The sequence below is a fragment of the Oncorhynchus mykiss genome, chromosome 1 (assembly GCF_013265735.2).
Source record: "Oncorhynchus mykiss isolate Arlee chromosome 1, USDA_OmykA_1.1, whole genome shotgun sequence".
Taxonomy (NCBI): Eukaryota; Metazoa; Chordata; class Actinopteri; order Salmoniformes; family Salmonidae; genus Oncorhynchus; species Oncorhynchus mykiss.
Genome location: NC_048565.1, coordinates 61,246,276 through 61,273,621, shown reverse-complemented (window position 1 = coordinate 61,273,621; position 27,346 = coordinate 61,246,276). Strand labels below are relative to the sequence as shown.

Sequence of the window (27,346 nt, the reverse complement as noted above, 5' to 3'; positions counted from 1 at the left end):
TGGGAGACAGAGACCTTATTTAGGCCTACTGCCATTGTCACTTTATTACATCATTTGTGAATGACTCCATCTTCTCTCTTTCCCATCCTTCCATCTTCTACAGTGAGAATTTTTTATTAGTTCATTCCAACTTCATAACATTTTCTCCTCCAATGCCACTGACATTTAAGTGTTTGTGTTTATTATCAAATATACACTCACACTTTCCTCACATTTTCTCCATCAACACACCTCTTCTCACGATCTCTCTGTGTGTGTGTGTGTGTGTGTTTCCCAGTGTTAGGTTGAGAAAGAACAGTTCCCTAAAGAAACCGAAGCCACCTGCTGATGACGAGACCAAGAAAGGCCAGAGGCTGATCGAGAAGGAAACCATGGAGACGGGACAGGTATATTGTGGGCTGTGTATTATGGCCTGTATTGACTTAGTGCCTTGGTATGGAGGTGGGAAAAGTAAGACCACTTACTGTTTGTAGAACCCTGCAATAACCCAAAATCAAATGCACTAATCTACAAACTCAGTGGCAACTGGTCATTCAAGGAATGAGAAATCATATGCACTCCAAAGAGTCCTTCTAGTTGTAATAATAGTAGTAATAACCCCAATACATCCTGTTGAAATTATAATTTGTTTAATATTAAAAGATAAAACGCATCCAGAGAAAAAAACACATCTAACAGTAAATATTCTCTCTTTGAAGTGTATATACAGTACCAGTCAATAGTTTGGACACACCTCCTCATTCAAGGGTTTTTCTTTTTCTTTTATACTATTTTTTCTTTATTATTTTCTACATTGTAGAATAATAGTGAAGACATCTAAACTGTAATGTGTACGCTAGGAGTCGGGAAGCAAGTACAGGGAGTGATTAAAAAAAGAAAAGAAACATGGAACAAAACAAGAACCTCGAGTAGCGTGCAAATATGAAACAGTCAATGACGCCTGGGGAAAGAACCAAAGGGATTGACAGATATAGGGGAGGTAATCAGGAAGGTGATGGAGTCCAGGTGAGTCTCATCAGGTGCATATGCGCGTAACAATGATGGCAGGTCTGCGTAATAATGAATAAAATGGCAACGTCGAGTGCAAAAGAGGAGGAGCGGTAGTAGACGTGACACAAAACTATGAAATAACACATATGGAATCATGTAGTAACCAAAAAAGTGTTAAACAAATCAAAATATATTTTATATTTGAGATTCTTCAAAGTAGCCTCGATGACAGGTTTGCCACTCTTGGCATTCTCTCAACCAGCTTTATGAGGTAGTCACCTGGGTTGTAATTTCAATTAACAGATGTGCCTTGTAAATTTGTGGATTTTCTTTCCTTCTTAACGAGTTTGAGCCAATCAGTTGTGTTGTGACAAGGTAGGGGTGGTATACAGAAGATGGCCCTATTTGGTAAAAGACCAAGTCCATATTATGGCAAGAACAGCTCAAATAAGCAAAGAGAAACGACAGTCCATCATTACTACAAGACATGAAGGTCAGTCAATTCTGAAAATGTCAGGACAGTCGCAAAAACCATCAAGCGCTATGATGAAACTGGCTCTCATGAGGCCCGCCACAGGAAAGGAATGGTGCCAGGGTTCCTCCAGATGTGACGCTTGGTGTCCAAACTTTTGACTGGTACTGTAGTTAAAATACATCCATCATTCTCTCTTTGTTGTCTCTCCCTCAATTCATTTAAATTCAAGTTGCTTTATTGGCATGAAATATTATATTTTTCTCTCTCTTTATCTTTCTCCCTCTCTCTCTCTGTCTCTTTTTCTCTCTCCAGGTGAAGTTCTCGGTGTATCTCCAGTACCTACGTGCAATGGGCTGGGGCTACTCCACCATGTTCTTCCTAGTGTACTTCATCCAGAACGTTGCTTTCATTGGTCAGAACCTCTGGCTGAGTGACTGGACCAATGACGCGGAGGATTACTACAATAAGACCTACCCCAACTGGAAGAGGGACACTCGGATTGGTGTATTTGGTGCGCTAGGCGTGGCTCAAGGTAAGAGGAGAAGAAGCGAAAGAGCAAAGTTGCTTCATTGACCATGTTAAAGGCCCCTTATGAAGTAGGTGAGAGTGAGAGAATAATAATACTGTGTTGTCCATTTGTAGAAATGGAAATGTGCTTTTTGGTAGATTTTTTTTGTAACCCCCCCAAGACACACACACCTGCTTTATTAAAATGGTCTCTTCTCCTCACAACAGGTGTATTTGTATTCATGGGCACCCTGCTCCTGGCTAACGGCTCTATCAATGCGTCTCGTATCCTTCACTCCCGGCTGCTCAACAACATTCTACGTGTTCCCATGATGTTCTTTGACACTACCCCATCCGGCAGGGTTGTCAACCGCTTTGCCAAGGTATAGGGGACAAACCTGCTCATTAGGCACCAAATGAGCAAAAAAAAACAGACTGAAACACAAAGCGACTATCTGGACTTCGGTCACAAATGTTTTCTTTTGCAAAATGTTTTAAAACGCTTTCTGCTGCTTGCCCTAATGAACGTAGCCCTGGCATATTTGAATATTACATTACCCCTGCGTTCGCTTTATCCTGGTTGGTGATGCCAATTATCGTTTGATGTCGCATCCTGTTTCCTGTTGTAGGACATATTCACAGTGGACGAGGCCATCCCCCAATCGTTTCGTTCGTGGATCATGTGTTTCCTGGGTGTGCTTGGAACACTGTTTGTCATCTGCCTGGCCACACCCATTTTCACCGCCATCATCATCCCTCTGGCTGTGGTCTACTACTTCGTTCAGGTAGAAAGAGAGAAAGGAGTGTGTGGATGGGTGGGGTAGGAGGAGAGAGAGAGGGAGGGAAAGGGACTGAGCAATGATGTATATAAACCCTAGATGACAACAAGGGGGGTGCTGTTTTGAAGCCACTATGCAGCCATTTTTGTACTGCTCCACCATTGTAAAACATTTAGGAAGCAAAATAAATGCATTTATTAATGGTAACATACATTTTTGCCAAGTATATAGGTATGTATATTCTAGTACAGACACCTTAATGCATACTTTTAAAAATGTCGCCTCATTCCTTGAGTTGTGTTTTCATTTTGAATTTAAACAAGGTGGTTGAGCCCTGAGCCGCCTTGTGCTGGCCTTCTGGGTAGGGTGTGTCTTTGTGCTAAATCCTACCAACTCTAACAACTCTGCTATCATGGCCCTGGAGCTGGAGAGGAAGTGAAAGTCGCTTGCAAACTACAGCCGCCAGAAACAAACACAGAGCAGATGATGCCAACAAGCTAACTTGTTTGCAGATAAACATTTTCAGAACATTTCGACAGAAATAGGCATAATTCTCAGTTCTTGGATTTGAATGCAGTTGAACATTGCAATACATTTTGAAAGATGGACTGGTAGGTAAGTGCTGGGTTGTGTTTTTAGAATGCTAGCTAGCTAGGTATGTTAGCTGCTAACCTTAGTGTGTTCAATGTTCAAACTAGCTAACATGGGTACTCTGTATTAGGACTGTTTTGTACTCAAAGGAATCTAATGATAGATACATCATGTCACTACACTGCATGAACCCCACAAGATACCCAATGCCTTTATTTAAACTAGCTAATGTTAGCTAGCTAGCTAAAACTAGATATGCAGATTGTTGACATAAAGTGTGTTTGGTTTGTAGATGATAATGTCATGCAGATCAGCCATTGTTTACTTGACTGGCCATGTTCAATATTCTTTCAGTCCTTTAAACTGGGAAGTTCAAAGTAGGAATCAATGCCATGCGACATAGGCAATGTGCTGAACAGGCAAGCTTCATGTAATTAACTATTTTGGTAAATTAGCAACAAAATAATTATTGAATCACAAAGCATAACAACTTCTACAACCTCAGGTTCCCTTGAAGTCAGACTGTCTCCACCAGTATCTCCCTGAAAAATACATGTTTGTTTGATATTACTGTACCGAAAGTTAAAGAGAGATTATTTTTTTGGCGGTGGTTCTGGGACCAAAATGCTGTAGACCATCTAGCTAACTAGCATTATCATCTACAAACCAAACACACTCATGTCAACAATCTGCAAATCTAGCTCTAGCTAGCTAACGTTAACTATTTGAAATGAAGGCATTGGGCATCTTGTGGGGTTCATGCAGTGTAGCTACATGATGTGGCTATCGTTAGATTATTTTGAGTACAAAACAGTTTGAATACAGAAGATGTTAGCTAGCTAGCTTGAGCACTGAACACACTAAGGTTAGCAGCTAACGTAGCTAGCTAGCTAGGATGCTAAAAACACAACCCATCACCCAAATTAGTTTTTATTGAGTTTCTATTTCCCAAATTAACTCAAAGAATATCAGAATATCGATTTTACAACAGCCGCTAATTAATCAGTTACCTCTACAGTCTCGTTCTGAACGTCGCATAATCTGGGAATCTGCACGGACCCGGGTCTCACCAATGAGTTCGTACCACACCAATCATAGTTGATAATTTATTTACTAGAAAGCTAAAATGATGATAAAAGATACACATACACAAAGCATATTCTAGGCTATTGATTAGAACTTAGTATAACGAGCCAACACACTGTGGCGCGTGTTACCCAAAATGAGGATTTAAAAGAGAGAGAAAAAGAGAAAGTACATGAGAGAAATATACATTTGGGTGATTTTGTCAGCTATGCTTATTCTAACCCTAGCCTTGCCCCAAACTGCCACTCTTATGAGTCAGAATATAATGATGTAATTACGTGGGGAAGGTCTCCGTGGATTCTCCGCGTGGACCGTTCAGGCTGCTCAATGACGCACTTCTCCGGCAAAACTCTTCGGTTGTCCTCACGATGTCAGTGTCCTTTTGGCTTAGGAGTCTGTTCCCTCGCCCTTGCTCTGGAAGGGCTCTTCTGAGGACAGACAGCTCTGTAGCTCAGAGCTCACAGCGTAGGAACGAAACCGTGTAGATACCACGATTCGATGGGGAGTGGAGGCTAGGTGATTCGACTTGAATTCACCCGCTTAGACACAGCTACTCATCCATAGCTTGGGTAGAAAAATATTTATTTGTCTTCAAACTTGTGTTGCGTTTTGGGTTCGTTGACTTTTTAGACCTCGGCTGCAGCTTGGGTCACTTAGTCTGATCTGTTCATTCTTCACTCACAGGTTTTATACCCTTGGGTCAGAAGTGGGCGTAGCCGCCTTTAGGGCAATTCCCTGGGCGTATCAAGTTAAGGGCAAGGTCTAGATTTTACTCAAATCCAATTTTAGACAACTAACTTCACATTTCATCTTTACCAAAACATTCTCTTTGATTTGGACATTTTCCATACAACATACAATGTATAAACATAAAACATATACTAGGTAAACTGTTGACGTTACAATGTTTTCTTAATAACGTCATCTATTAACCTTTAATAACAAAACAAAAATGACATACATTTTCATATTCCATCTATTGTCATGACCACCATTGTGGCTGACGGAAACCATTGTTCCAAAGTCACTTTATTTCATGTTTAATGTTCTGAGGCTGGTTCTTCATATTGAGGGGACACGGGAATGTTGTGTGGTCTAAGATTTACCAGGGGCGTGAGGGGTCATAAAACCCCCACATCTTCAGACCCCTAGATCTCTCCTCCTCTGTTGAGGTTGAGAGACAATCTCTAGCGTTGTGGTCTCCTGTAACCTGACCTGATCAGGACAGTCATGACAGCAGTGATCTGGCAAATGTTTCAAAAAAGGATATGGGTAATATTCTCAGGAGTTTCTATGCCACCTACTGAATACGGAGTGGTTTGATTTGCAGTTGCACTTTTGCCGACGAAAACTGAAGCCAGACTCATTCGTAATAAAAGACGACAAAAATGGTTTGAGATATGCAGCACTGAGTTTCAATGAAGAAACCAATAACCACAACAATGCAATGGAAAGAGACAGAGAGAATTGTCATGGCTACATGTATGGCAGAACTATGGACATCGTCTCTAGAAACCAAGGTTCTGGAACTATCAAACAGCGCTTGGGTAGTTTTGCTTTACTTGGCAGACAATATGAATAGAACTAACGACCAGAGAACGCCAAAAATGTCATTTGACTACCAGTGAATGTAGCATCACGTTTTGTTGAAAAATGTATAGTTTGGGAAATAATCTACATTTTTTTTTAATGGTACCAGTTGTATTAAAGCAATAATACACTCGAGTGTATTATGATATACATTATTGAAATGTATATCATGGCTGTGGTGGTCTACACCACTTGGGTTCGCATTGTGGCTATGACCACGTCACACCCATGATAAAAATGTCATAACACATGGCCTCTCGTGTCTTATTGCTTAAATAAGGCCTTGCTCTAAAGAATGTCATGAATGATAGAATGAATGCATCATCAACAATCTAGTTGACATCAGTAAACCAGTGATTCCGTGTATAATTTCAAAATTACATCAGTTTGTTGACCGGTTTTAAGGAAATGAAAAGCTTTGAAAACGATACAACATGTTTCTGATAGTATTTCAGTTCGTCTTGGATGCATATTTTATGTGGTTGAAAGTTAAATACGGTCCATTTTTATGTTGCTGAATTTTTGAGAACTTTTAGTCTACATAAGACGGAACCTACATGTGCATTCGCTCACATTTTCTCAAGATGAAAGAAATGATATTCCTCCACTCCTGTTCCTGAGACAAAATTAACATTTGGTCTATAATTTTACTCCAAGAAACACTTAACTCTGTAGGAGTTAATACTGTAATAGGCTACATGTGAGGCCTACAGTCAGTGTTCAGACTTCAGTTACTATTCCAACTATTACTGTTCCCATCCGAACTTCAAAGGTGATACTATGCAAAACTGAGCCTGCGCAATCCGCAAAAACTACGTTAAGCGGGATAAGATGCTCACATGCCACAGTGTCTGTCTAAGATCAGCATATCCCAGGCATCTTATTTGGGTTTCTCAAAACAGGGATAGGAGCTTATTTGAGTTTTTGTAAACGGCATATGATGTTTCTATGCGTCAACACAAAAACGGAATACTTGAGTATCCCAAATAATAACGGGATATTGGTGTGCATCTAAACGTGGTCAGAGACACTTCAGTATATGATTTGTGAATCATTTATTCTCTCTCTCCTTCACTCCTCCATCCACTCTCTCCCCTCAGCGTTTCTACGTGGCAAGCTCACGGCAGCTGCGTCGTCTGGACTCTGTGTCTCGGTCTCCCATCTATTCTCACTTTGGAGAGACAGTGTCTGGTCTGTCGGTCATCCGGGCCTATGGACACCAGGACCGCTTCCTCAAACACAACGAGAAAATAATTGATGAAAACCTCAAGTCGGTCTACCTGTGGATAATCTCGAACAGGTCAGGAACACACTCAGTTTTGTTCATGTCAAAACAGCACGGGATAATATGAGTTCCATTCTGTCTGAAATGTTACGGCGAATCTGTGATGTCTGATGTTTGACTAAATGTCTGTCTGTCTTGTCAGTCTTGTCTCTCTGTCTCACAGGATGTTGCTGAGGGGACGACGGCTCATAATAATGGCTGGAATGGAGTGAATGGAATGGTATCAACCACATGGAAATCATTTGTTTGACGCGTTCGCAACCATTCCATTTATTCCGTTCCAACCATTCCATTTATTCCGTTCCAACCATTCCATTTATTCCGTTCCAACCATTCCATTTATTCCGTTCCAACCATTCCATTTATTCCGTTCCAACCATTCCATTTATTCCGTTCCAACCATTCCATTTATTCCGTTCCAGCCATTCCATTTATTCCGTTCCAACCATTCCATTTATTCCGTTCCAACCATTCCATTTATTCCGTTCCAGCCATTCCATTTATTCCGTTCCAACCATTCCATTTATTCCGTTCCAACCATTCCATTTATTCCGTTCCAGCCATGACTATTTGTATTTGTATTAATTATGGATCCCCATTAGACGCTGCCAAGGCAGAAGCTACTCTGCCTGGGGTCCAGCAAAATGAAGGCAGTTATAGAATTTTAAAAACATTACAATACATTCACAACAGATTTCTCAACACATTAAGTGTGTGCCCTCGGGCCCTTACTCTACTACCACATATCTACCACACAAAAGCCATGTGTACATGTGTGTATAGTGCGTACGTTATCGTGTGTTTGTATACATGTGTCTGTGCCTATGTTTGTGTTGCTTCACAGTCCCCGCTGTTCCAAAAGGTGTGTTTTTATCTGTTTTTTTCATCAAATTTTATCAAAGTTGTGGAATAAAGTTCCATGTAATCATGGCTCTTCTGTAGTATTGTGCGCCTCCCATAGTCTGTTCTGGACTTGGGGACTGTGAAGAGATCTCTGGTGGCATGTCTTGTGGGGTATGCATGTGTGTGCATGTGCATGTGAGCTGTGTGCCAGTAGTTCAAACAGACAGCTCGGTGCATTCAACATGTCAATACCTCTCCCAAATACAAGTAGTGATGCCGTCAATCTCTCCTCCACTTTAAGCCAGGGGAGATTGACATGCATATTATTATTGTTAGCTCTGAACATCTAAGGGCCAGCCGTGCTGCCCTGTTCTGAGCCAATTGCAATTTTCCTAAGTCCTTCTGTGGCACCTGACCACATGACTGAACAGTAGTTCAGGTGCGACAAAACTAGGGTCTGTAGGACCTGCCTTGTTGTTAGTGCTGTTAAGAAGGCAGAGCAACACTTTATTATGGACAGACTTCTCCCAATGTTATTGACCATGACAGTTTACAATCCAGGGTTACTCCAACCAGTTTAGTCACCCCAACTTGCTCAATTTCCACATTATTCATTACATGATTTAGTTGAGATTTAGGGTTAGTGAATGATTTGTACCAAACACAATGCTTTTAGTTTTTGAAATATTTAGGACTAACTTATTCCTTTCCACCAATTCTGAAACTAACTGCAGCTCTTTGTTAAGTGTTGCAGTCATTTCAGTCGCTGTAGTAGCTGATGTGTATATTATTGAGTCATCCGCAGTGACATGTCGTTAGTAAAGATTGAGCCCATCCTCCCCAATTAAGGTGCCAGCAGCCGCCTGTGGTCTGTCTGTCTTGTTTGTCTACCTTCATCTTCTGTCTGTCTGTCTGTCTGTCTGTCTGTCTGTCTGTCTGTCTGTCTGTCTGTCTGTCTGTCTGTCTGTAATGTCTGTAATGTCTAATGTCTGTCTTTCTGTCCTGCAGGTGGCTGGCCATCCGTCTAGAGTTCCTTGGTAACCTGGTAGTGTTTTTCTCAGCTCTGCTTGCTGTCATTGCCCGGGACTCTCTGGACAGTGGCCTGGTCGGCCTCTCCATCTCCTATGCCCTCAACGTGAGTACACACACGCGTACACACACAAACAGTGTTCTTCTGGGTTGTGCCTACTGAATATGACCTTGACCTATTTATCTCCTAATTCACTGTACTATACCAGAGAGAGGAGTGCTTTGTTGAGGATGGTTGAGCTGTGCTTTCAATGGTCAAATCTTAGTAAAATGAAGGACTGTATGAGGTGTTTCAAAGGACTAACTGGTTTAGGGTTTGAGCTGCCACCATGGTATCAGTCAGAATGAGGAGATGGAGATAAGTAATCCAGGTTTAGAGTTGAACACGAACACAGAGGCACATGGGGGAGGGTTTTGGAATGGAGGTTTGGTAGGGCCGGTAGTGTGGTAGGTAGGGAGGTAGGGAGGTGGGTAGGGAGGTTGGATGAGATACAAAATGGAAACATTAAAAACAGAAACATAAACGGTGCATTCATGGCAATGTACTGCCAGGTGGCTATGGGGGAAATATGGGCTTAACATGTACTGTATATTCTGCTTATATAGGGAACTGAGAGGGGTGACAGGAGAGAAGAGGTGACTAGGGAATAGAAAACAGGTGTGGAGGCAAGGGGCGTGGCCTGGGGTAATTGGGAGCAATTAGGTGTCCTGTTACAGTGCTATGACCCTTCACAACACTCTGGCTGCGTTTACACATGCAGCTCAATTCTGATCGTTTGCCCAATTATTTAAAATAAATATTGTGGAAAATATCCGAATTGGGCTGCCTGTGTAAACGCATCCAATGTAACTTGTGCATCTAGACCTGTCTTTTATATGTAAATATCAAGAGTAGATGCTCTCAAATGTAAGTGCCATTGTGTTACCATCTAACCAACCTGAACTCTGATTCAGTTCTGTTAAACTGAAGTGGTACAGTGGTACTTTAATGGTCATACATACTGAATATATTATTATTATTATTATTACTTTATTTTGTTTGCACGTTGAGATGATGTTGTGATGAAAAATACTAATGTATTATTATTATGTAAGGAGATGAATCAGGGTTAAGTCCTGGGTTACTGTTGAGTACTCCCTGACACATGTGTATTTGCAAAAAGCACTTAATGGATTTTATGGATGATGGAATGATAATGAAGTGATGATGACTTGATGGTAATGACCCTAACCCCTGACATGTAGGTGACCCAGACACTGAACTGGCTGGTGAGGATGACATCAGAACTGGAGACCAACATAGTAGCTGTGGAGAGAGTCAGCGAGTACACGGAGATGGAGAATGAGGTCTGTGTGTGTTCAATGAGAATGATAGACACAGTTGACGTCAGAAGTTTACACACACTTAGGTTGGAGTCGTTCAAAATAATTTTTCAACCACTCCACAAATGTCTTGTTAACAAACTATAGTTTTGGCAAGTCGGTTAGGACATCTACTTCGTGCATGACACTAGTCATTTTTCCAACAATTCTTTATAGACAGATTATTTCACTTATAATTCACTGTATCACAATTCCAGTGGGTCAGAAGTTTGCATACACTAAGTTGACTGTGCCTTTAAACAGCTTGGAAAATTCCCGAAAATTATGTCATGGCTTTAGAAGCTTCTGATAGGCTAATTGACATCATTTGAGTCAATTGGAGGTGTACCTGTTGATGTATTTCAAGGCCTACCTTCAAACTCAGTGCCTCTTTGCTTGACATCATGGGAAAATCAAAAGAAATCAGCCAAGAACTCCAAGTCTGGTTTGTCCTTGGGAGCAATTTCCAAACACCTGAATGTACCATGTTCATCTGTACAAACAATAGTACGCAAGTATAAACACCATGGGACCACGCAGCCGTCATACTGCTCAGTAAGGAGACGCGTTCTGTCTCCTAGATAGGAACGCACTTTAGTGCGAAAAGTGCAAATCATTCCCAGAACAACAGCAAAGGACCTTGAGAAGATGCTGGAGGAAACAGGTACAAAAGTATCTATATCCACAGTAAAACGAGTCCTATATCGACATAACCTGAAAGGCCGCTCAGCATGGAATAAGCCACTGCTTCAAAACCGCCGTAAAAAAGCCAGACTACGGTTTGCAACTGCACATGGGGACAAAGATCGTACTTTTTGGAGAAATGTTCTCTGGTCTGATGAAACAAAAATAGAACTGTTTGGCCATAATAACCATCGTTACATTTGGAGGAAAAAGGGGGAGGCTTGCAAGCCGAAGAACACCATTCCAACCATGAGGCATGGGAGTGGCAGCATCATGTTGTGGGGGTGCTTTGCTGCAGGAGGGACTGGTGAACTTCACAAAATAGATGGCATCATGAGGTAGGAAAGTTATGTGGATATATTGAAGCAACATCTCAAGACATCAGTTAAAGCTTGGGTCTTCCAAATGGACAATGACCCCAAGCATACTTCCAAAGTTGTTGCAAAATGTCTTAAGGATAACATAGTCAAGGTATTGGAGTGGCCATCACAAAGCCCTGACCTCAATCCTATAGAAAATGTGTGGGCAGAACTGAAAAAGCGTGTACGAGCCAGGAGGCCTACAAACCTGACTCAGTTATATCAGCTCTGTCAGGAGGAATGATGGCGCAGTCACAGGGCCGATGTGGAGGAAGCGAGGTGGCACTGGTCTACTGAAAACCTCCCGGAGGTCCTGGTACTCCGCGGGAATGGCAGAGAGGTCCGGGGCTTTTCCCAAGCCCACAGGAAGACGTCCTGGGGCAGGCAGCGTCGACTTCAGGCAATGTGCATGGATAGAACCAGTAACCCAGTCGATCAGCGGATTATGCCTCTGGAGCCAGGAAAACCCCAAAACCACAGGTGCATGAGGGGATCCGATGGGTAGGAACTGCATAGACTCGCTGTGATACACCCGACACTGTCAGGTTAATGGGACACGTAGTGTGGGTAACTCTGCCAATAGAGCACCCATCCAATGCTCTGACATCCATTGGAATGGAGAGGGGTTGTGTATGGATTCCTAGCTCCGACAACAGGGTAGCATCCATAAGGCTCTCGTCGGCCCCAGAGTCTATGAGCACCCGAAGAGATTTTGACCGGTCACCCAACAACAGGGTAGCATGGATAGGGGTACGAGAAATGGAAGATGGGAAACTCCCCGTACTGCTCATCAGCGTACTAGTACCTACTAGAGAAAGAATGTCCCGTAGCTCCACAATACAGACAGCTCTGGATGTTAAGTCTGCGTAAGCGCTCAGCAGGAGACCATCTAGCCCTGCCCAGTTGCATGGGTTCCGGAGGAGACGACTCGACAGCCCTCGTCACCCGAGTTCTCTCAGAGGTCACATCAGATCCCTCGGAGGCAAGGTATAAATCGAGGACAAGTGTCATCGAAAGAGAACAGACTCCCTCTTACGTTGCCGTTACCGCCCATCAATCCGGATGGTCAAGGCTATGAGGGAGTCAAGGTCCAGCGGCAGCTCACGGGTTACGAGCTCGTCTATAATCTAATCACCTCCAATAATCTGTGAAGGAATGCGTTAAACAGGGCTTCTGGGTTCCAGGCACTCTCAGCCGCCAACATGCGAAAATCTACCCCGCACTCTGCCACACTACGGGAACCCTTACGTAGTTGGAGAAGCTTACGAGCTGCCTCCCTCCCAGACAACGGAGAATCAAACACTTTACGTACCTCCGCCACAAACTCCTCCAGTCTGAGGCAAACGGTGGATTGTTTCTCCCACACCACCGTACCCCAGGCAAGAGCCCCCCCGGACTTCAGCGTTATCACGTACTCTATCCTCCAGCGATCCGAGGGAAATGAAGAGGGTTGCAGCTCAAAGATGAGGGTACACTGGTAGAGATCCGGCAGGATCCGGGATCTCCAGCGTAGCTCTCCGGAGGAGGTAAGTGGGGTTCTTGGGACGCCGGGGTAGAAATACCGCTGGTAGCGGGGTATTTGACAGTCTAGGGGTGTTACTGTATTGGCGGGCTGCCTCACAGACAATCCGTGGAATTGCTTCAGCAATATGTTGAAAGCACGGTCCTGGCGTTCCGCCAAGGTCTGGAGTCCTCCCAGAAGACCTTGAAGTAACTTGTGTCTTCCAATGGTGGCTCCCTGGGAGGAGACGGCGTTGTGGAGCTGGTTCGAGTCTGCTGGGTCAGTCATGGCCAGTTCGTACTATCACAACTCAAGATATGACCCAGATGCAGACACAGGAGGCGGATAGTACAGTTCTCAGATCATTTATAAACATGAGGCAGGCAAAGGGCAGGTAGAGGACAAGCAGAGGTTCGTGAGTCAGGCTGGTACAGGACGGTAGGCAGGGTCGGGGTCAGGGCAGGCAGAGACTCGTAATCTGGTCAGTGTCAGGCAGGTACAGGATGGCAGGCAGGCATGGGGTCAGGGCAGGCTGAATGGTCAAAACCGGGAAAAACTAGGAAACGAAACTTGAGGAACAGGAAGATGTGAAAGCACGCTGGTAAGACAAGACAAGACGGAACTGGCAACAGAGAACGCAGGTATAATGGGGCAGATGGGCAACACCTGGAGGGGGGTGGAGACAAGCATAAAGACAGGGGAAACAGATCAGGGTGTGACAGTGATAGACATTTGGGTGACAACTAAACCAAAAAGCAGACAGATTTTCCATTGGAATTTGGTTATGCTTTTAGATGGTTGAAGCATAGGTATAACACATTGGAATTTCAACTATCTTTTTGAGTTGAGACACTCATTGACCAGTGTCTCAACCAAATATTACCCAGTTATCCATGTTGAAATTACATAGTGTTCCCAGTGGGAAGCATTTCCTGACAAGGCTTTGCAGGTGTAGAATGAGACCTTGTTTGAGCTGAGTGTATAATATGTTGAATTTGAAAACATACTGCTTGTGAACAGTCTGATGTTAAATAGACAGTGAAAACATGTCTGTTCTGTGAGTTACAGTATAGAAACACTGTGTCATCAACTTGGACCATCAACTGTCTTTTAGTGATGGGAAGTTTGGCTCTTTTTACTGACTCTGATCTTTTTTAACTCGTTCAGTCAATAGAACGGCTCATTTCGTTCATTTGATTCAGTAATGCCCAGGGCACGTAGGATCACCTACCAGCGAACGATGGACTAAAAATCTGGGGGGAAAAAAATCTGGATTCTACAAGCCTATTGTTCATCATAGGGGTCTTGTTATTCGAGCTGTCATTTGTGACTGAGACTTATAAAAGTGTGCTTCAAACAATGTACATTGCAAATTCACATTTTAGTCATTTAGCAAATGCTCTTATCCAGAGCGATTGACAGTAGTGAGTTCACACATTTGTATTTGTACTGGTCCCCGTGGGAATCGAAGCCCCAACCCTGGCATTGTAAGTGTCATGCTCTATCAACTGAGCCACACAGGACCCCAAAAATAAGACTGTTTACTGATGCCTTTGAAGCATCAGTAAACATCACTTCTGGCGTTAGCCCAATGCTTCAGACACACTGTTTTAGAACACGCGTGTGCCCATCCATTTTCATGTGACAGTTTTCTTAAGCTAGTTTTGGTAAACGCGTGTGTGTGTGTGTGTGTGCTACGTGTATGTGTCTTTGTTAGGTGGAGTTGTATATGAAACGTGCATGTGTGTTTGAACAGGCGGACTGGGTGTCAGGGATACGACCGCCAGAGAAGTGGCCTGAGGCTGGGAGGCTGAGGTTCGAAAACTTCAAGGTCCGCTACCGACCTGAACTGGATTTGGTGCTGCACGGGATCACCTGCGACATCGACAGCACAGAGAAGGTGGGTGAGAGAGACAGAGAGACCAGCGTCAGACACTACACATACCGTGGGGTCCGAAATGATTTACACCCTTGATAAAGTTGAGCAATAATGACTGTATAAAATGAATCATTCAAATACAGAGCTATATTGTATGCAATTTTTTTTGTAAATTATTATATTATTTGTATACTAATACAATTGCTCAGAGAAAGAGATTTTGTTTAACAAATAATATTAATTTTCCTCAAAAAGGTAGGGTTCAAACAGTCATTATTGCTAATCTTCATCAAGGTTTTCAATCATTTTGACCCCACTGTCTGGTATCATATTTCACATACCATGTCGACAAAGAAACAATGCATATACTGTAACAGTCTACGTGCAAAGAAAACTAATGGAACCTATAATAAGTATTCACCCCCCAGGACTTTTTTACATTTTGTTGTGTTACAAAGTGGTATTGAAATGGATTTAAATGTTGTTTTTGTCATTGATCCAAAAAAACTAATCTATAATATCAAAGTGAAAATAATAACGTTATAAATGTTTACAAATTAATACAAAATAAACAACTAAAATATATTATTCACCCCCTTTGTTATGCCAAGCCTAAATTAGTTCAGGAGTAAAAATTGGCTTTAAAAAAATGACATGGTTTCACTCACATCACGTCTCATAAAGAAGGGCAGCAATTGGTGTATTGGCCATACAGTATACCACAAACCTCAGAGGTGCTTTATTGCTATTATAAACTCGTTACCAACGTAATTAAAAGCGTAAAAATACCTGTGGTATATGGTGTGATCAGTGGAGGAAGGGGAGGACCAATTTCAACAAACGTACTAACTAAAAATATTTACATGTAACCAAATAATTGATTAAAACACACTGTTTTGCAATGAAGGTCTACAGTAGCCTCAATAGCACTCTGTAGGGTAGCACCATGGTGTAGCCGGAGGATAGTTAGTTTCCGTCCTCCTCTGGGTACATTGACTTCAATACAAAACCTAGGAGGCTTGTGATTCTCACCCCCTTCCATAGACTTGCACAGTAATTATGACAATTTCCAAACTATCAGAGCTCTTGCCATGCTGTCCACCCAAACAAAGGATCAGATAATGAATCTAGTACTGAAAGCATAAGCTACAGCTAGCTTGCATTGCAGTGCATAAAATGTGGTGAGTAGTTGACTCAAAGAGCGAGGAAGACAACAGTTGAACAGTTTGAACAATTTTTTAAATGTTTTAATTAAAAAGCAAGAGAGAGTGAGCTAGCTATATTTTGGAATTTTTCACTTACTTATTTAGCGAATGCAGCTAGCTAGTTTAGACTACTCAAACAGAGAGGGATGCTATGTTAGCTAGTTGGCTATGGCTATCCAACACTGGAACTCTTCCAAGTCAAGATAAGCTTTTCGTTTTATTAATTTATTGCCACAGGTGTAACTGCTAAACTCCTTGCTGACTGTACACTGTTGTACATGATTGTAACGGGTTTACTAACTTGTTAGTTTTAGTAGCCATATGATGTTATAATATGGTGACACCAATGTAAGCTGTGTGTAGCAGTTAGCGTTTATGATATGAAGTTTTGGCTTGGAAAGTTTTTTTTTTACCTGGTCACAGACAGCTGATGTTTTGTGCACTGAAGTCCACAAGTGAAGGGAAAAGGTGTGAGGAAGAGAGAGCGTAGATGCGAGAAGAAATGATACAACGATCAAAGGTCTAATGCCGTATGTATGCGGCTGCTATGAAAGTGAACTCTGTTTGCGTGTGAGGGGGTGTATTCCTTCCACCGATTCTGTTGAAAAACATTTTGTAAACGGAAGTAAATGTAACGAAACGAGGATAAACATAACTGAATTTGTCCAATATAAACTATTGTTTGCAATTGTTGGACATTACGAACACTGAAAAAGTGTGTTTGTGTGTGCATGCGTGGGTGGGTGTACAGTGCCTTCGGAAAGTATTCAGACCCCTAGACTTTTTCCACATTTTGTTACGTTACAGCCTTATTCTAAAATGGATTAAATTAAGAAAAAATACTCAGCAATCTATACACAATACCCCATAATGAACATTTTTGCAAATGGCTTACAAATAAAAAACAGAAAAAGCTTATTTACATAAGTATTCAGACCCTTTGCTATGAGACTCTTTAACTAGTCGGACGCAAAGGATTTACTTCAGATACCTGACATGGCCAAAATCCCCGTCATTCGCATGAAGAAGAGACAAAGATTTCAGGGACGTCGGTCAAGGTGCCTTGCAAGGATTCGACGGCGAGTGAGTAATCCTGCTTTACCATCAGTCCTATTAGCCAATGTGCAATCATTGGATAATAACATGAATGAGCTCCGATCAAGACTAACCTACCAACGGGACATTAAAAACTGTAATATATTTTGTTTTGTCGAGTTGTTTCACACAATCTAATATTAAGGAAGTCTCTAGGTTTTGCTCACCTGAGGTAGAACATCTGCACTGAGCTAAAGGGTAGAGCTGCCGCTTTCAATGAGCGGGACTCTAACCCAGACGCCTATAAGAAGTTCTGCTATGCCCTCTATGACGAACCATCAAACGTGCAAAGCGTCAAAACAGGACTAAGATTGAATTGATCTGTGTGATCACGCTTTCCGTAACCGATGTGAGTAAGACCTTTAAACAGGTCAACATTCACAAGGCCGCAGGGCAAGATGGATTACCTGCCTAAATGTACTACTGGCCCGTAGCACTCACATCTGTAGCCATGAGGTGCTTTGAAAGGCTGGTCATGGCTCAAATCAACACAATTATACCAGAAACCCTGGACCCACTCCAATTTGCATACCGCCCCAACAGATCCACAGATGATGCAATCTCTATTGCACTCCACACTTCCCTCTCCCACATGGACAAAAGGAACACCTACGTGAGAATGCTATTCTTTGACTACAACTCTGCGTTCAACACCATAGTGCCCTCAAAGCTCATCACTAAGCTAAGGACCCTGGAACTAAACACCTCCCTCTGCATCTGGATCCTGGACTTCCTGACGGGCCGCTCCCAGTTGGTAAAGGTAGGTAACAACATATTTGCCACACTGTTCCTCAACACGAGGGACCCTCAGGGGTACGTGCTCAGTCCCCTCCTGTACTCCCTGTTCACCCATGACTGTATGGCCAAATGATTGTGGAATACAGGAAAAGGAGGGCAGAGCTCGCCCCCATTCCAATTGAGGCTGGTGTCCACATCATCAAACAACTATCATGGTCCAAACACACCAAGACAGTCATGAAGAGGGCACGACAACGCAACAACAATTCCCACCTCAGGAGACTGAAAAGATTTGACATGGGACATGACATCCTCAAAAAGCTTTACAGCTGCACTATCGAGAGCATCCTGACTAGTTGCATCAACGCCTGGTTTTGCAATTGCTCGGCCTCCGACCTCAAGGCACGACAGATGATAGTGCATATGGCCCAGTACATCACTGGGGCCAAGCTTCCTGCCATCCAGGTCCTCTATACCAGGCGGTGTCAGAGGAAGGCCCTAAAAACTGTCAACGACTCCAGCCACCCTAGTCATAGACTGTTCTCTCTGCTACTGCATGGCAAGCAGGGCCAAGTCTAGGTCCAAAATATTTCTTAACAGCTTCTACCCCGAAGCCATAAGACTCCTGAACAGCTAATCAAATGGCTACCCAGACTACTTGCATTGCCCCCCCCACCCCCCACCCCCATTTTAATTCTGCTTCTACACTCTGTTTATTATCTATGCATAGTCACTTTACCTCTACCTACGTGTACATATTACCTCGACTAAGCTGTGCCCCCGCAGATTGGCTCTGTACCGGTACGCCCTGTGTATATATTTATATATCTCTATTCTCCTCCTTTATTTTAATTTTATATATTTATGTTTTACTTCAGTTTATATTTCTTAAATGTATTGTTGGTTCAGGGCTTGTAAGTAAGCATATCACTGTTAGTCTACACCTGTTGTTTATGAAGCATGTGAGAAATAACATTTAATTTGATTTGGACTACACTGTTCTTCCCTGCAACTTGCTTTTAAATTGCGTCTCGAGGCAAAAGTCGTCTACTCTTTGTTAGATTATTAAAATAAACCATAGTCTTATAGGCACATGGGATTCCGTTCCTTGTTGTGCTTGACTACAGAAAGCAATATCGAATTGATGTGGGTGTGTTTGCTGCTTATGTTGTAGACACCTGATCTTGCATGATTGATGTTATCTTGTTTACTCTCCGGCTATTCTAAATAACAAGGTGTAACCTAGGCCTAGTTATTTCTCCGTGGTTCTGACTTGTCTGCTCGTTGCACTTTGCCTTGTCAATCTGTGCACTCGGTAATCTGGGTACAAGGTAAAGTCTATTTAATGATGATTGACAACCATTAATGCATTCATGAAACCAGCTACTTTTTGAAGTTTATTAGCCCTAACTGTAAAATTCAAAATAATATGAGGGGCCCCCTCAAATGGTTTTTGCACCACCCAACCCGTGGCAAAACCCGAGCTCTGTTTTGACATAAGCATGAATATTCCAATTGAATGCAATGTATTGACATAAGCTTCAATTGGTTTACACTCCGCTTTTCCCAATGACTGAAATGCATTGACATAAGTGTCAACTGGTTGACCCTCATCTTTTCCCATTGACTGAAAATGTACTGATATAAGCGTGAATTGGTTGACACTCATCTTTTCCCATTGGCACAGCAAAGCCTGCAGTTGACTTAAGCACCAATTGGTTGATCCATAGATGACATTTTGAGGCTGATAATGGGTTGTAAATAATAATGGGCTGCAGAGCAAGCGACTCTGCTGTCCTCATAACTGGATAATTATTAAATGATTTGCATGTTTGCCTCATCCTCCTTTCTTATTAGGTCTAGGCTACTAGGCCTAGAATAATCATATTTTCCATCTTGGTATTTTTAGCTCAATTTCAATTTATTGTGGCCTGAAATATTTGTCATTCAAATTTAAACTGTGATTGAGAAACCATAGACTTTTTTCACAATTATTCACATTTGAAAGCTGCAATATGATATTACACACTTAATTACAACATTTGGCAAATATTCTTTATAAATAACTTTTCTTAATGCTTTTATGATATTTCAATTAGAACTAGCCAAGGTTTTTGGCCGTTTGGGTCACAATGGCAAGGAGGGATTTCTTTCCGTTTCTTAAAATAGCCTAAGTTTTGCTCAATTGTAAGGTTTGTTCAAACTCCTAATTCTATGTTTTCTATTTTCCTATTGTTTGCTCTCTCTATCATTATTACCTTAGGCCTACTATGTTTTCAGATGATCTCAAAAACAAAATTTAAAACTTTGTGAGATAACTTAGAACTTTGTTAGATTAATTCATTTTTTAATAATGACATAGTGCGGCGGGAGAAATTCAGCATGCATAAAACGAATAGAGTAGCTTCATAGGTCAAGTTATATTCATATCAAATGGAGATTCAAATTTAAATTAAAATAGGCATTAATAATAATTAGACATCGGACAGTCCGGTATAAAAATAGGCCCAGATCATTGGAGAGAGAAAACAAAAACATATTTTCTGACGGAACATTTTGCATTGTTTTGGTGAAACTCAGGTTTGTCTTCATTGTTCTTGTGCATTCTGTTTTTAGTTTATAACATATTTATGGAAATAGGTTATGCAGGCCATAGCAAAGGTATATGCCACTTGGCATCGGCGCCCAGGGAGCAGTTGTTGTTGGTTAACTGCCTTGTTGTTGTCGTTGGTTAACTGTTAACTGCGCAGAAGGGCAAATATTACCACCTTGCCTGACTCGGCAATTCAAACCAGTGAACTTTCTGTTACTGGCCCAACCCTCTTAACTGCTAGGCTACTTGCCACCCTACACAGGGACACGATCAGTCACTGCTACAGAGTTGGACAGAGGGCACACTTGGTCCCAAGCCTGTTTTTATCATGGCCAGCGCCATTAAGAACTGGCACTAATTTTTAAGCAAACATTGCATAACTGCAGGTGGCAGTAAACCACCAACATTGGCTTAACACTTGTTCTTTAGTACATCTCTATGGTCATGACCCATCTGCAACAAGAATTAAAGCAATACTCAAAGTCTTACTGAACGTCCTCCATCTTGTCCAGATCGGTATAGTGGGTCGAACAGGTGCTGGGAAGTCCAGTCTGACCAACTGCCTGTTTAGAATCATTGAGGCAGCAGAGGGACGGATCTTGATCGATGGGACAGACATCGCTACTCTAGGCCTACATGACCTCAGGACCAGACTGACTATTATACCACAGGTAACGCACACACAGAAATGCATGTATGCACGCTTACACACACATGCACGCACGCACCCACAGACACACACCCTTATAAATGGCACAAAGTTTATAATATTTTGACATGATGACATTTGTTTCTCCATTCGGTGTGTGTGTAGGACCCAGTGCTGTTCTCAGGGACGCTGCGTATGAACCTAGACCCGTTTGAGACCTTCAGTGATGAGGAGATCTGGCGCGTCCTCGAGCTGTCCCATTTGAAGGAGTACGTGGGGGGGTTACAGGAAGGACTGACCCACGAGGTGTCAGAGGGGGGAGAGAACCTCAGGTGGGTTACACTCACATACCCGCACACTTCAGATACAAGGGCATCGTTGAAACTGAAACGCTGTCACCTTCGATTTGAAGAGTGTCTTTTATGTACTAGAAATATCTTGTTAGCTAGCTGCCCATTGCTAGTTGGTTGGATGGGCAGCCAGGCAGGTTGGAACTGCATAGCTAGCTAGTATTATTTGCACTTGTTGAAGTGTTCTTCGTTTCCTTAAAATAGAAGATGTATTCACATCACGCTGCGCCGTGGTCTCATCCATACAACGAACGTGACACTACCGATGGAAAGTTTTTGTAGGACATTAAATATAATGTTAGATCAATCAATAACATGGCTATCTAGCATGTTGCTGACAGTTTTATAAAATCGAACACATAGCCATAGAAAAACATTGGCAGTAGAATGGCCTGTGTTGAAGAGCTCAGTGACTTTCAAAGTGGCACTGTCAGATTTCTGCCCTGCTAGACCTACCTGGGTCAACAATAAGAGCTGTTATTGTGAAGTGAAAATGTCTAGGAGCAATAACTGCTCAGCCGCAAAGTGGTAGGCCACACAAGCTCACAGAACGGCACCACTGAGTGCTGAAGCGCGTAGCGTGTAAAAATCCTCTGTTCTCAGTTGCAACACTCAATACCGAGTTCCAAACTGCCTCTGGAAGCAACATCAGCACAACAACTGTTCGTCGGGAGCTTCATGAAATGGGTTTCTATGGCTGAGCATCCACGCAGAAGCCTAAGATCAATACCAAGCGTCAGTTGGAGTAGTGTAAAGCCCGCCGCCATTGGACTGTGGAGCAGTGGAAACGTGTTCTCTTGAGTGATGTGTCACGTTTAACCATCTGGCAGTCAGATGGACGAATCTGCGTTTGGTGGATGCCAGGAGAAGGCTACCTGCCTAAATGCATAGTGCCAACTGTAGTTTGGTTGAGAAGGAATAATGGTCTTGGGCCATTTTTGATGGTTTGGGCTAGGCCCCTTAGTTCCAGTGAAGGAAAATCTTAAAGCTACAAAACGAGACTCCCCAAATTTTATCAGCATATTGATTGCGCAACCAGGGGTGGAAAAACCTTGGATCATTGTTACTCTAACTTCCGCGACGCATATAAGGCCCTGCCCCGCCCTCCTTTCGGAAAAGCTGACCACGACTCCATTTTGTTGATCCCTGCCTACAGACAGAAACTAAAACAAGAGGCTCCCACGCTGAGGTCTGTCCAACGCTGGTCCGACCAAGCTGACTCCACACTCCAAGACTGCTTCCATCACGTGGACTGGGACATGTTTCGTATTGCGTCAGATAACAATATTGACGAATACGCTGATTCGGTGTGCGAGTTCATTAGAACGTGTGTTGAAGATGTTCCCATAGCAACGATTAAAACATTCCCTAACCAGAAACCGTGGATTGATGGCAGCATTCGCGTGAAACTGAAAGCTCGAACCACTGCTTTTAATCAGGGCAAGGTGACTGGTAACATGACTGAATACAAACAGTGCAGCTATTCCCTCCGCAAGGCTATCAAACAAGCTAAGCGTCAGTACAGAGACAAAGTAGAATCTCAATTCAACGGCTCAGACACAAGAGGCATGTGGCAGGGTCTACAGTCAATCACGGACTACAAGAAGAAATCCAGCCCAGTCACGGACCAGGATGTCCTGCTCCCAGGCAGACTAAATAACTTTTTTGCCCGCTTTGAGGACAATACAGTGCCACTGACACGGCCTGCAACGAAAACATGCGGACTCTCCTTCACTGCAGCCGAGGTGAGTAAGACATTTAAACGTGTTAACCCTCGCAAGGCTGCAGGCCCAGACGGCATCCCCAGCCGCGCCCTCAGAGCATGCGCAGACCAGCTGGCCGGTGTGTTTACGGACATATTCAATCAATCCCTATACCAGTCTGCTGTTCCCAAATGCTTCAAGAGGGCCACCATTGTTCCTGTTCCCAAGAAAGCTAAGGTAACTAAGCTATACGACTACCGCCCCGTAGCACTCACTTCCGTCATCATGAAGTGCTTTGAGAGACTAGTCAAGGACCATATCACCTCCACCCTACCCGACACCCTAGACCCACTCCAATTTGCTTACCGCCCAAATAGGTCCACAGACGATGCAATCTCAACCACACTGCACACTGCCCTAACCCATCTGGACAAGAGGAATACCTATGTGAGAATGCTGTTCATCGACTACAGCTCGGCATTCAACACCATAGTACCCATAGTACCCATAGTACCCAAGCTCGTCATCAAGCTCGAGACCCTGGGTCTCGACCCCGCCCTGTGCAACTGGGTACTGGACTTCCTGACGGGCCGCCCCCAGGTGGTGAGGGTAGGCAACAACATCTCCACCCCGCTGATCCTCAACACTGGGGCCCCACAAGTGTGCGTTCTGAGCCCTCTCCTGTACTCCCTGTTCACCCACGACTGCGTGGCCACGCACGCCTCCAACTCAATCATCAAGTTTGCGGACGACACAACAGTGGTAGGCTTGATTACCAACAATGACGAGATGGCCTACAGGGAGGAGGTGAGGGCCCTCGGAGTGTGGTGTCAGGAAAATAACCTCACACTCAACGTCAACAAAACTAAGGAGATGATTGTGGACTTCAGGAAACAGCAGAGGGAACACCCCCCTATCCACATCGATGGAACAGTAGTGGAGAGGGTAGCACGTTTTAAGTTCCTTGGCATACACATCACAGACAAACTGAATTGGTCCACTCACACAGACAGCATCGTGAAGAAGGCGCAGCAGCACCTCTTCAACCTCAGGAAGCTGAAGAAATTCGGTTTGTCACCAAAAAGCACTCACAAACTTCTACAGATGCACAAATGAGAGCATCCTGGCGGGCTGTATCACCGCCTGGTACGGCAACTGCTCCGCCCACAACCGTAAGGCTCTCCAGAGGGTAGTGAGGTCTGCACAACGCATCACCGGGGGCAAACTACCTGCCCTCCAGGACACCTACACAACCCGATGTTACAGGAAGGCCATTAAGATCATCAAGGACATCAACCACCCGAGCCACTGCCTGTTCACCCCGTTGTCATCCAGAAGGCGAGGTCAGTACAGGTGCATCAAAGCTGGGACCGAGAGACTGAAAAACAGCTTCTATCTCAAGGCCATCAGACTGTTAAACAGCCACCACTTACATTGAGTGGCTGCTGCCAACACACTGACACTGACACTGACTCAACTCCAGCCACTTTAATAATGGGAATTGATGGGAAATGATGTAAATATATCACTAGCCACTTTAAACAATGCTACCTAATATAATGTTACTTACCCTACATTATTCATCTCATATGCATACGTATATACTGTACTCTATATCATCGACTGCATCCTTATGTAACACATGTATCACTAGCCACTTTAACTATGCCACTTTGTTTACATACTCACCTCATGTATATACTGTACTCGATACCATCTACTGTATCCTGCCTATGCTGCTCTGTACCATCACTCATTCATATATCCTTATGTACATATTCTTTATCCCCTTACACTGTGTATAAGACAGTAGTTTTGGAATTGTTAGTTAGATTACTTGTTGGTTGTTACTGCATTGTCGGAACAAGAAGCACAAGCATTTCGCTACACTCGCATTAACATCTGCTAACCATGTGTATGTGACAAATAAAATTTGATTTGATTTGATTTGACATTTTAGATGATTCTGTGCTTCCAACTTTGTGGCAAAAGTTTGGGGAAGGCCCTTTCCTGTTTCAGCATGACAATGCAACCATGCACAAAGCGAGGTCTATAATGGTTTGTCAAGGTCGGTGTGGAAGAACTTGACTCCTGCATAGAGCCCCGACCTCAACCCCAACCAGCACCGTTTGGGATGAATTGTAATCCCGACTGCAAGCCAGGCCTAATCGCCCAACATCAGTTCCTGGCCTCACTTTTTACCCCTTTTTCTCCCCAATTTCGTGGTATCAGATTGTTGTAGTAACTACTATCTTGTCTCATCGCTACAACTCCCATACGGGCTCGGGAGTGACGAAGGTTGAAAGTCATGTGTCCTCCGATACACAACCCAACCAAGCCGCACTGCTTCTTAACACAGTGCGCATCCAACCCGGAAGCCAGCCGCACCAATGTGTCGGAGGAAACACTGTGCACCTGGCGACCTTGGTTAGCGTGCACTGCGCCCGGCCCGCCACAGGAGTCGCTGGTGCGCGATGAGACAAGGACATCCCTACTGACCAATCCCTCCCTAACCCGGACGATGCTAGGCCAATTGTGCATCGCCACACGGACCTCCCGGTCGCGGCCAGTTACGACAGAGCCTGGGCGCGAACCCAGAGACTCTGATGGCACAGCTGGTGCTGCAGTACCACCCTTAACCACTGTGCCACCCGGGAGGCCTCACTAGTGCTCTTGTGGCTGAATGGAAGCAAGTCCCTGCAGCAATGTTCTAACAACTCACTAGATGAGTGGAGGCTTTTATAGCAGCAAAGGGGGGACCAACTCCATATTATTGCCATGACTTTGGAATGAGATGTTTGACGAGCAGGTGTACTTTTGGTGTACTTTGACAGGTTGTACATGTTTCCATTACAGTATTGGTCAGAGACAGTTGTTGTGTCTGGCCCGTGCCCTGCTGAGGAAGTCTCGTATTCTGATTCTGGACGAGGCTACAGCTGCTGTGGACCTAGAGACAGACAGCCTGATCCAGAAAACCATACGACGAGAGTTCTCCCATTGCACTGTACTCACCATCGCACACAGACTCCACAGCATCCTGGACAGTAGCAGGTAACACACATGCATATATATACACAGTATAGTCACTCCTATGGTGTCAAATGTGTTGGGGTTTATATGTTGGGGTTTATATGGTCCCATCCCCATTTTGTGTTAAAACTACTCTGGTCATGGTGCTGATATTTTTGGAGTTAAAATGACATTAAATTGCTTTATAAATAATCTGTCCCAATCAACTCCAGTTATCAACACTAACTCCAGGGAGCGTATCACTCTCTTGAGGGCGAAGATAACTTCTAGTAGAGTCAATTTAACCTTCATTCTTTTAACACTGTGATTTCAACTATCCTTGATTTACTGTGTACTTAGACGCACACACACACACACACACACACACACACACACACACACACACACACACACACACACACACACACACACACACACACACACACACACACACACACACACACACACACACACACACACACACACAAACTTTATGACAAGAGTTTTCTCACAGATCTTGATTGCATGGCAACTGAAACTCTGAAACAGTTGACTCTCACTCATCCTTTCCTCCCTCGTCTCCCGCTCCCTCTTCCTCCATCCCTCTCTCTCTCTAACACGTTCAGGGTGATGGTGTTGGATGCTGGGAAGATCGTGGAGTTTGACTCTCCCAGCACTCTCTTCAACAAACAGGGTCACTTCTATTCCATGGCAAGGGATGCTGGGATCACTACAGTGGACAGCACTGCTCTGGACAGCACTGCATTGGATAGCACAGCTCTCTGAGACTTGGGACTTGTTGTACAGTTGGTCTCAGAGAGGGCAGAATCATGCCTTAACTGCAGAGGGGATGCTAGTCCCTGGTGTTGATTGTAAAATAGAGAATGAGTTCTCAATAACTTACCGGAGGGGTATATTACAAAGCAGTATCAACAAGTTATCCGGGTAACTTTATGAAGCTTAAGTTGAATATGGGCTATTGAGAAATATTATACCATCTCAAAAAGACTACTTCTTTGTGATAAAGATGCATGCCAAATGTTA

The 27,346-nt window shown here is 43.5% G+C and overlaps 1 protein-coding gene across 2 annotated transcripts in view; it reads left to right on the top strand.

Annotated features, from left to right (window-relative positions):
* Positions 1–27,346, top strand: part of abcc2 (ATP-binding cassette, sub-family C (CFTR/MRP), member 2) — a 65,702-nt gene extending 38,356 nt beyond the window's left edge. The window contains 13 exon segments of one of the 2 annotated variants that reach the window (NM_001124655.1): positions 278–386; positions 1,778–1,997; positions 2,201–2,355; positions 2,602–2,757; positions 7,119–7,318; positions 9,155–9,281; positions 10,421–10,522; positions 14,838–14,981; positions 21,104–21,262; positions 21,406–21,572; positions 26,150–26,338; positions 26,341–26,344; positions 26,930–27,237. In NM_001124655.1, the coding sequence (NP_001118127.1) occupies positions 278–386; positions 1,778–1,997; positions 2,201–2,355; positions 2,602–2,757; positions 7,119–7,318; positions 9,155–9,281; positions 10,421–10,522; positions 14,838–14,981; positions 21,104–21,262; positions 21,406–21,572; positions 26,150–26,338; positions 26,341–26,344; positions 26,930–27,088 (1,891 nt within the window). In that variant the 3' untranslated portion in view covers positions 27,089–27,237. 2 annotated transcript variants of the gene reach the window in all.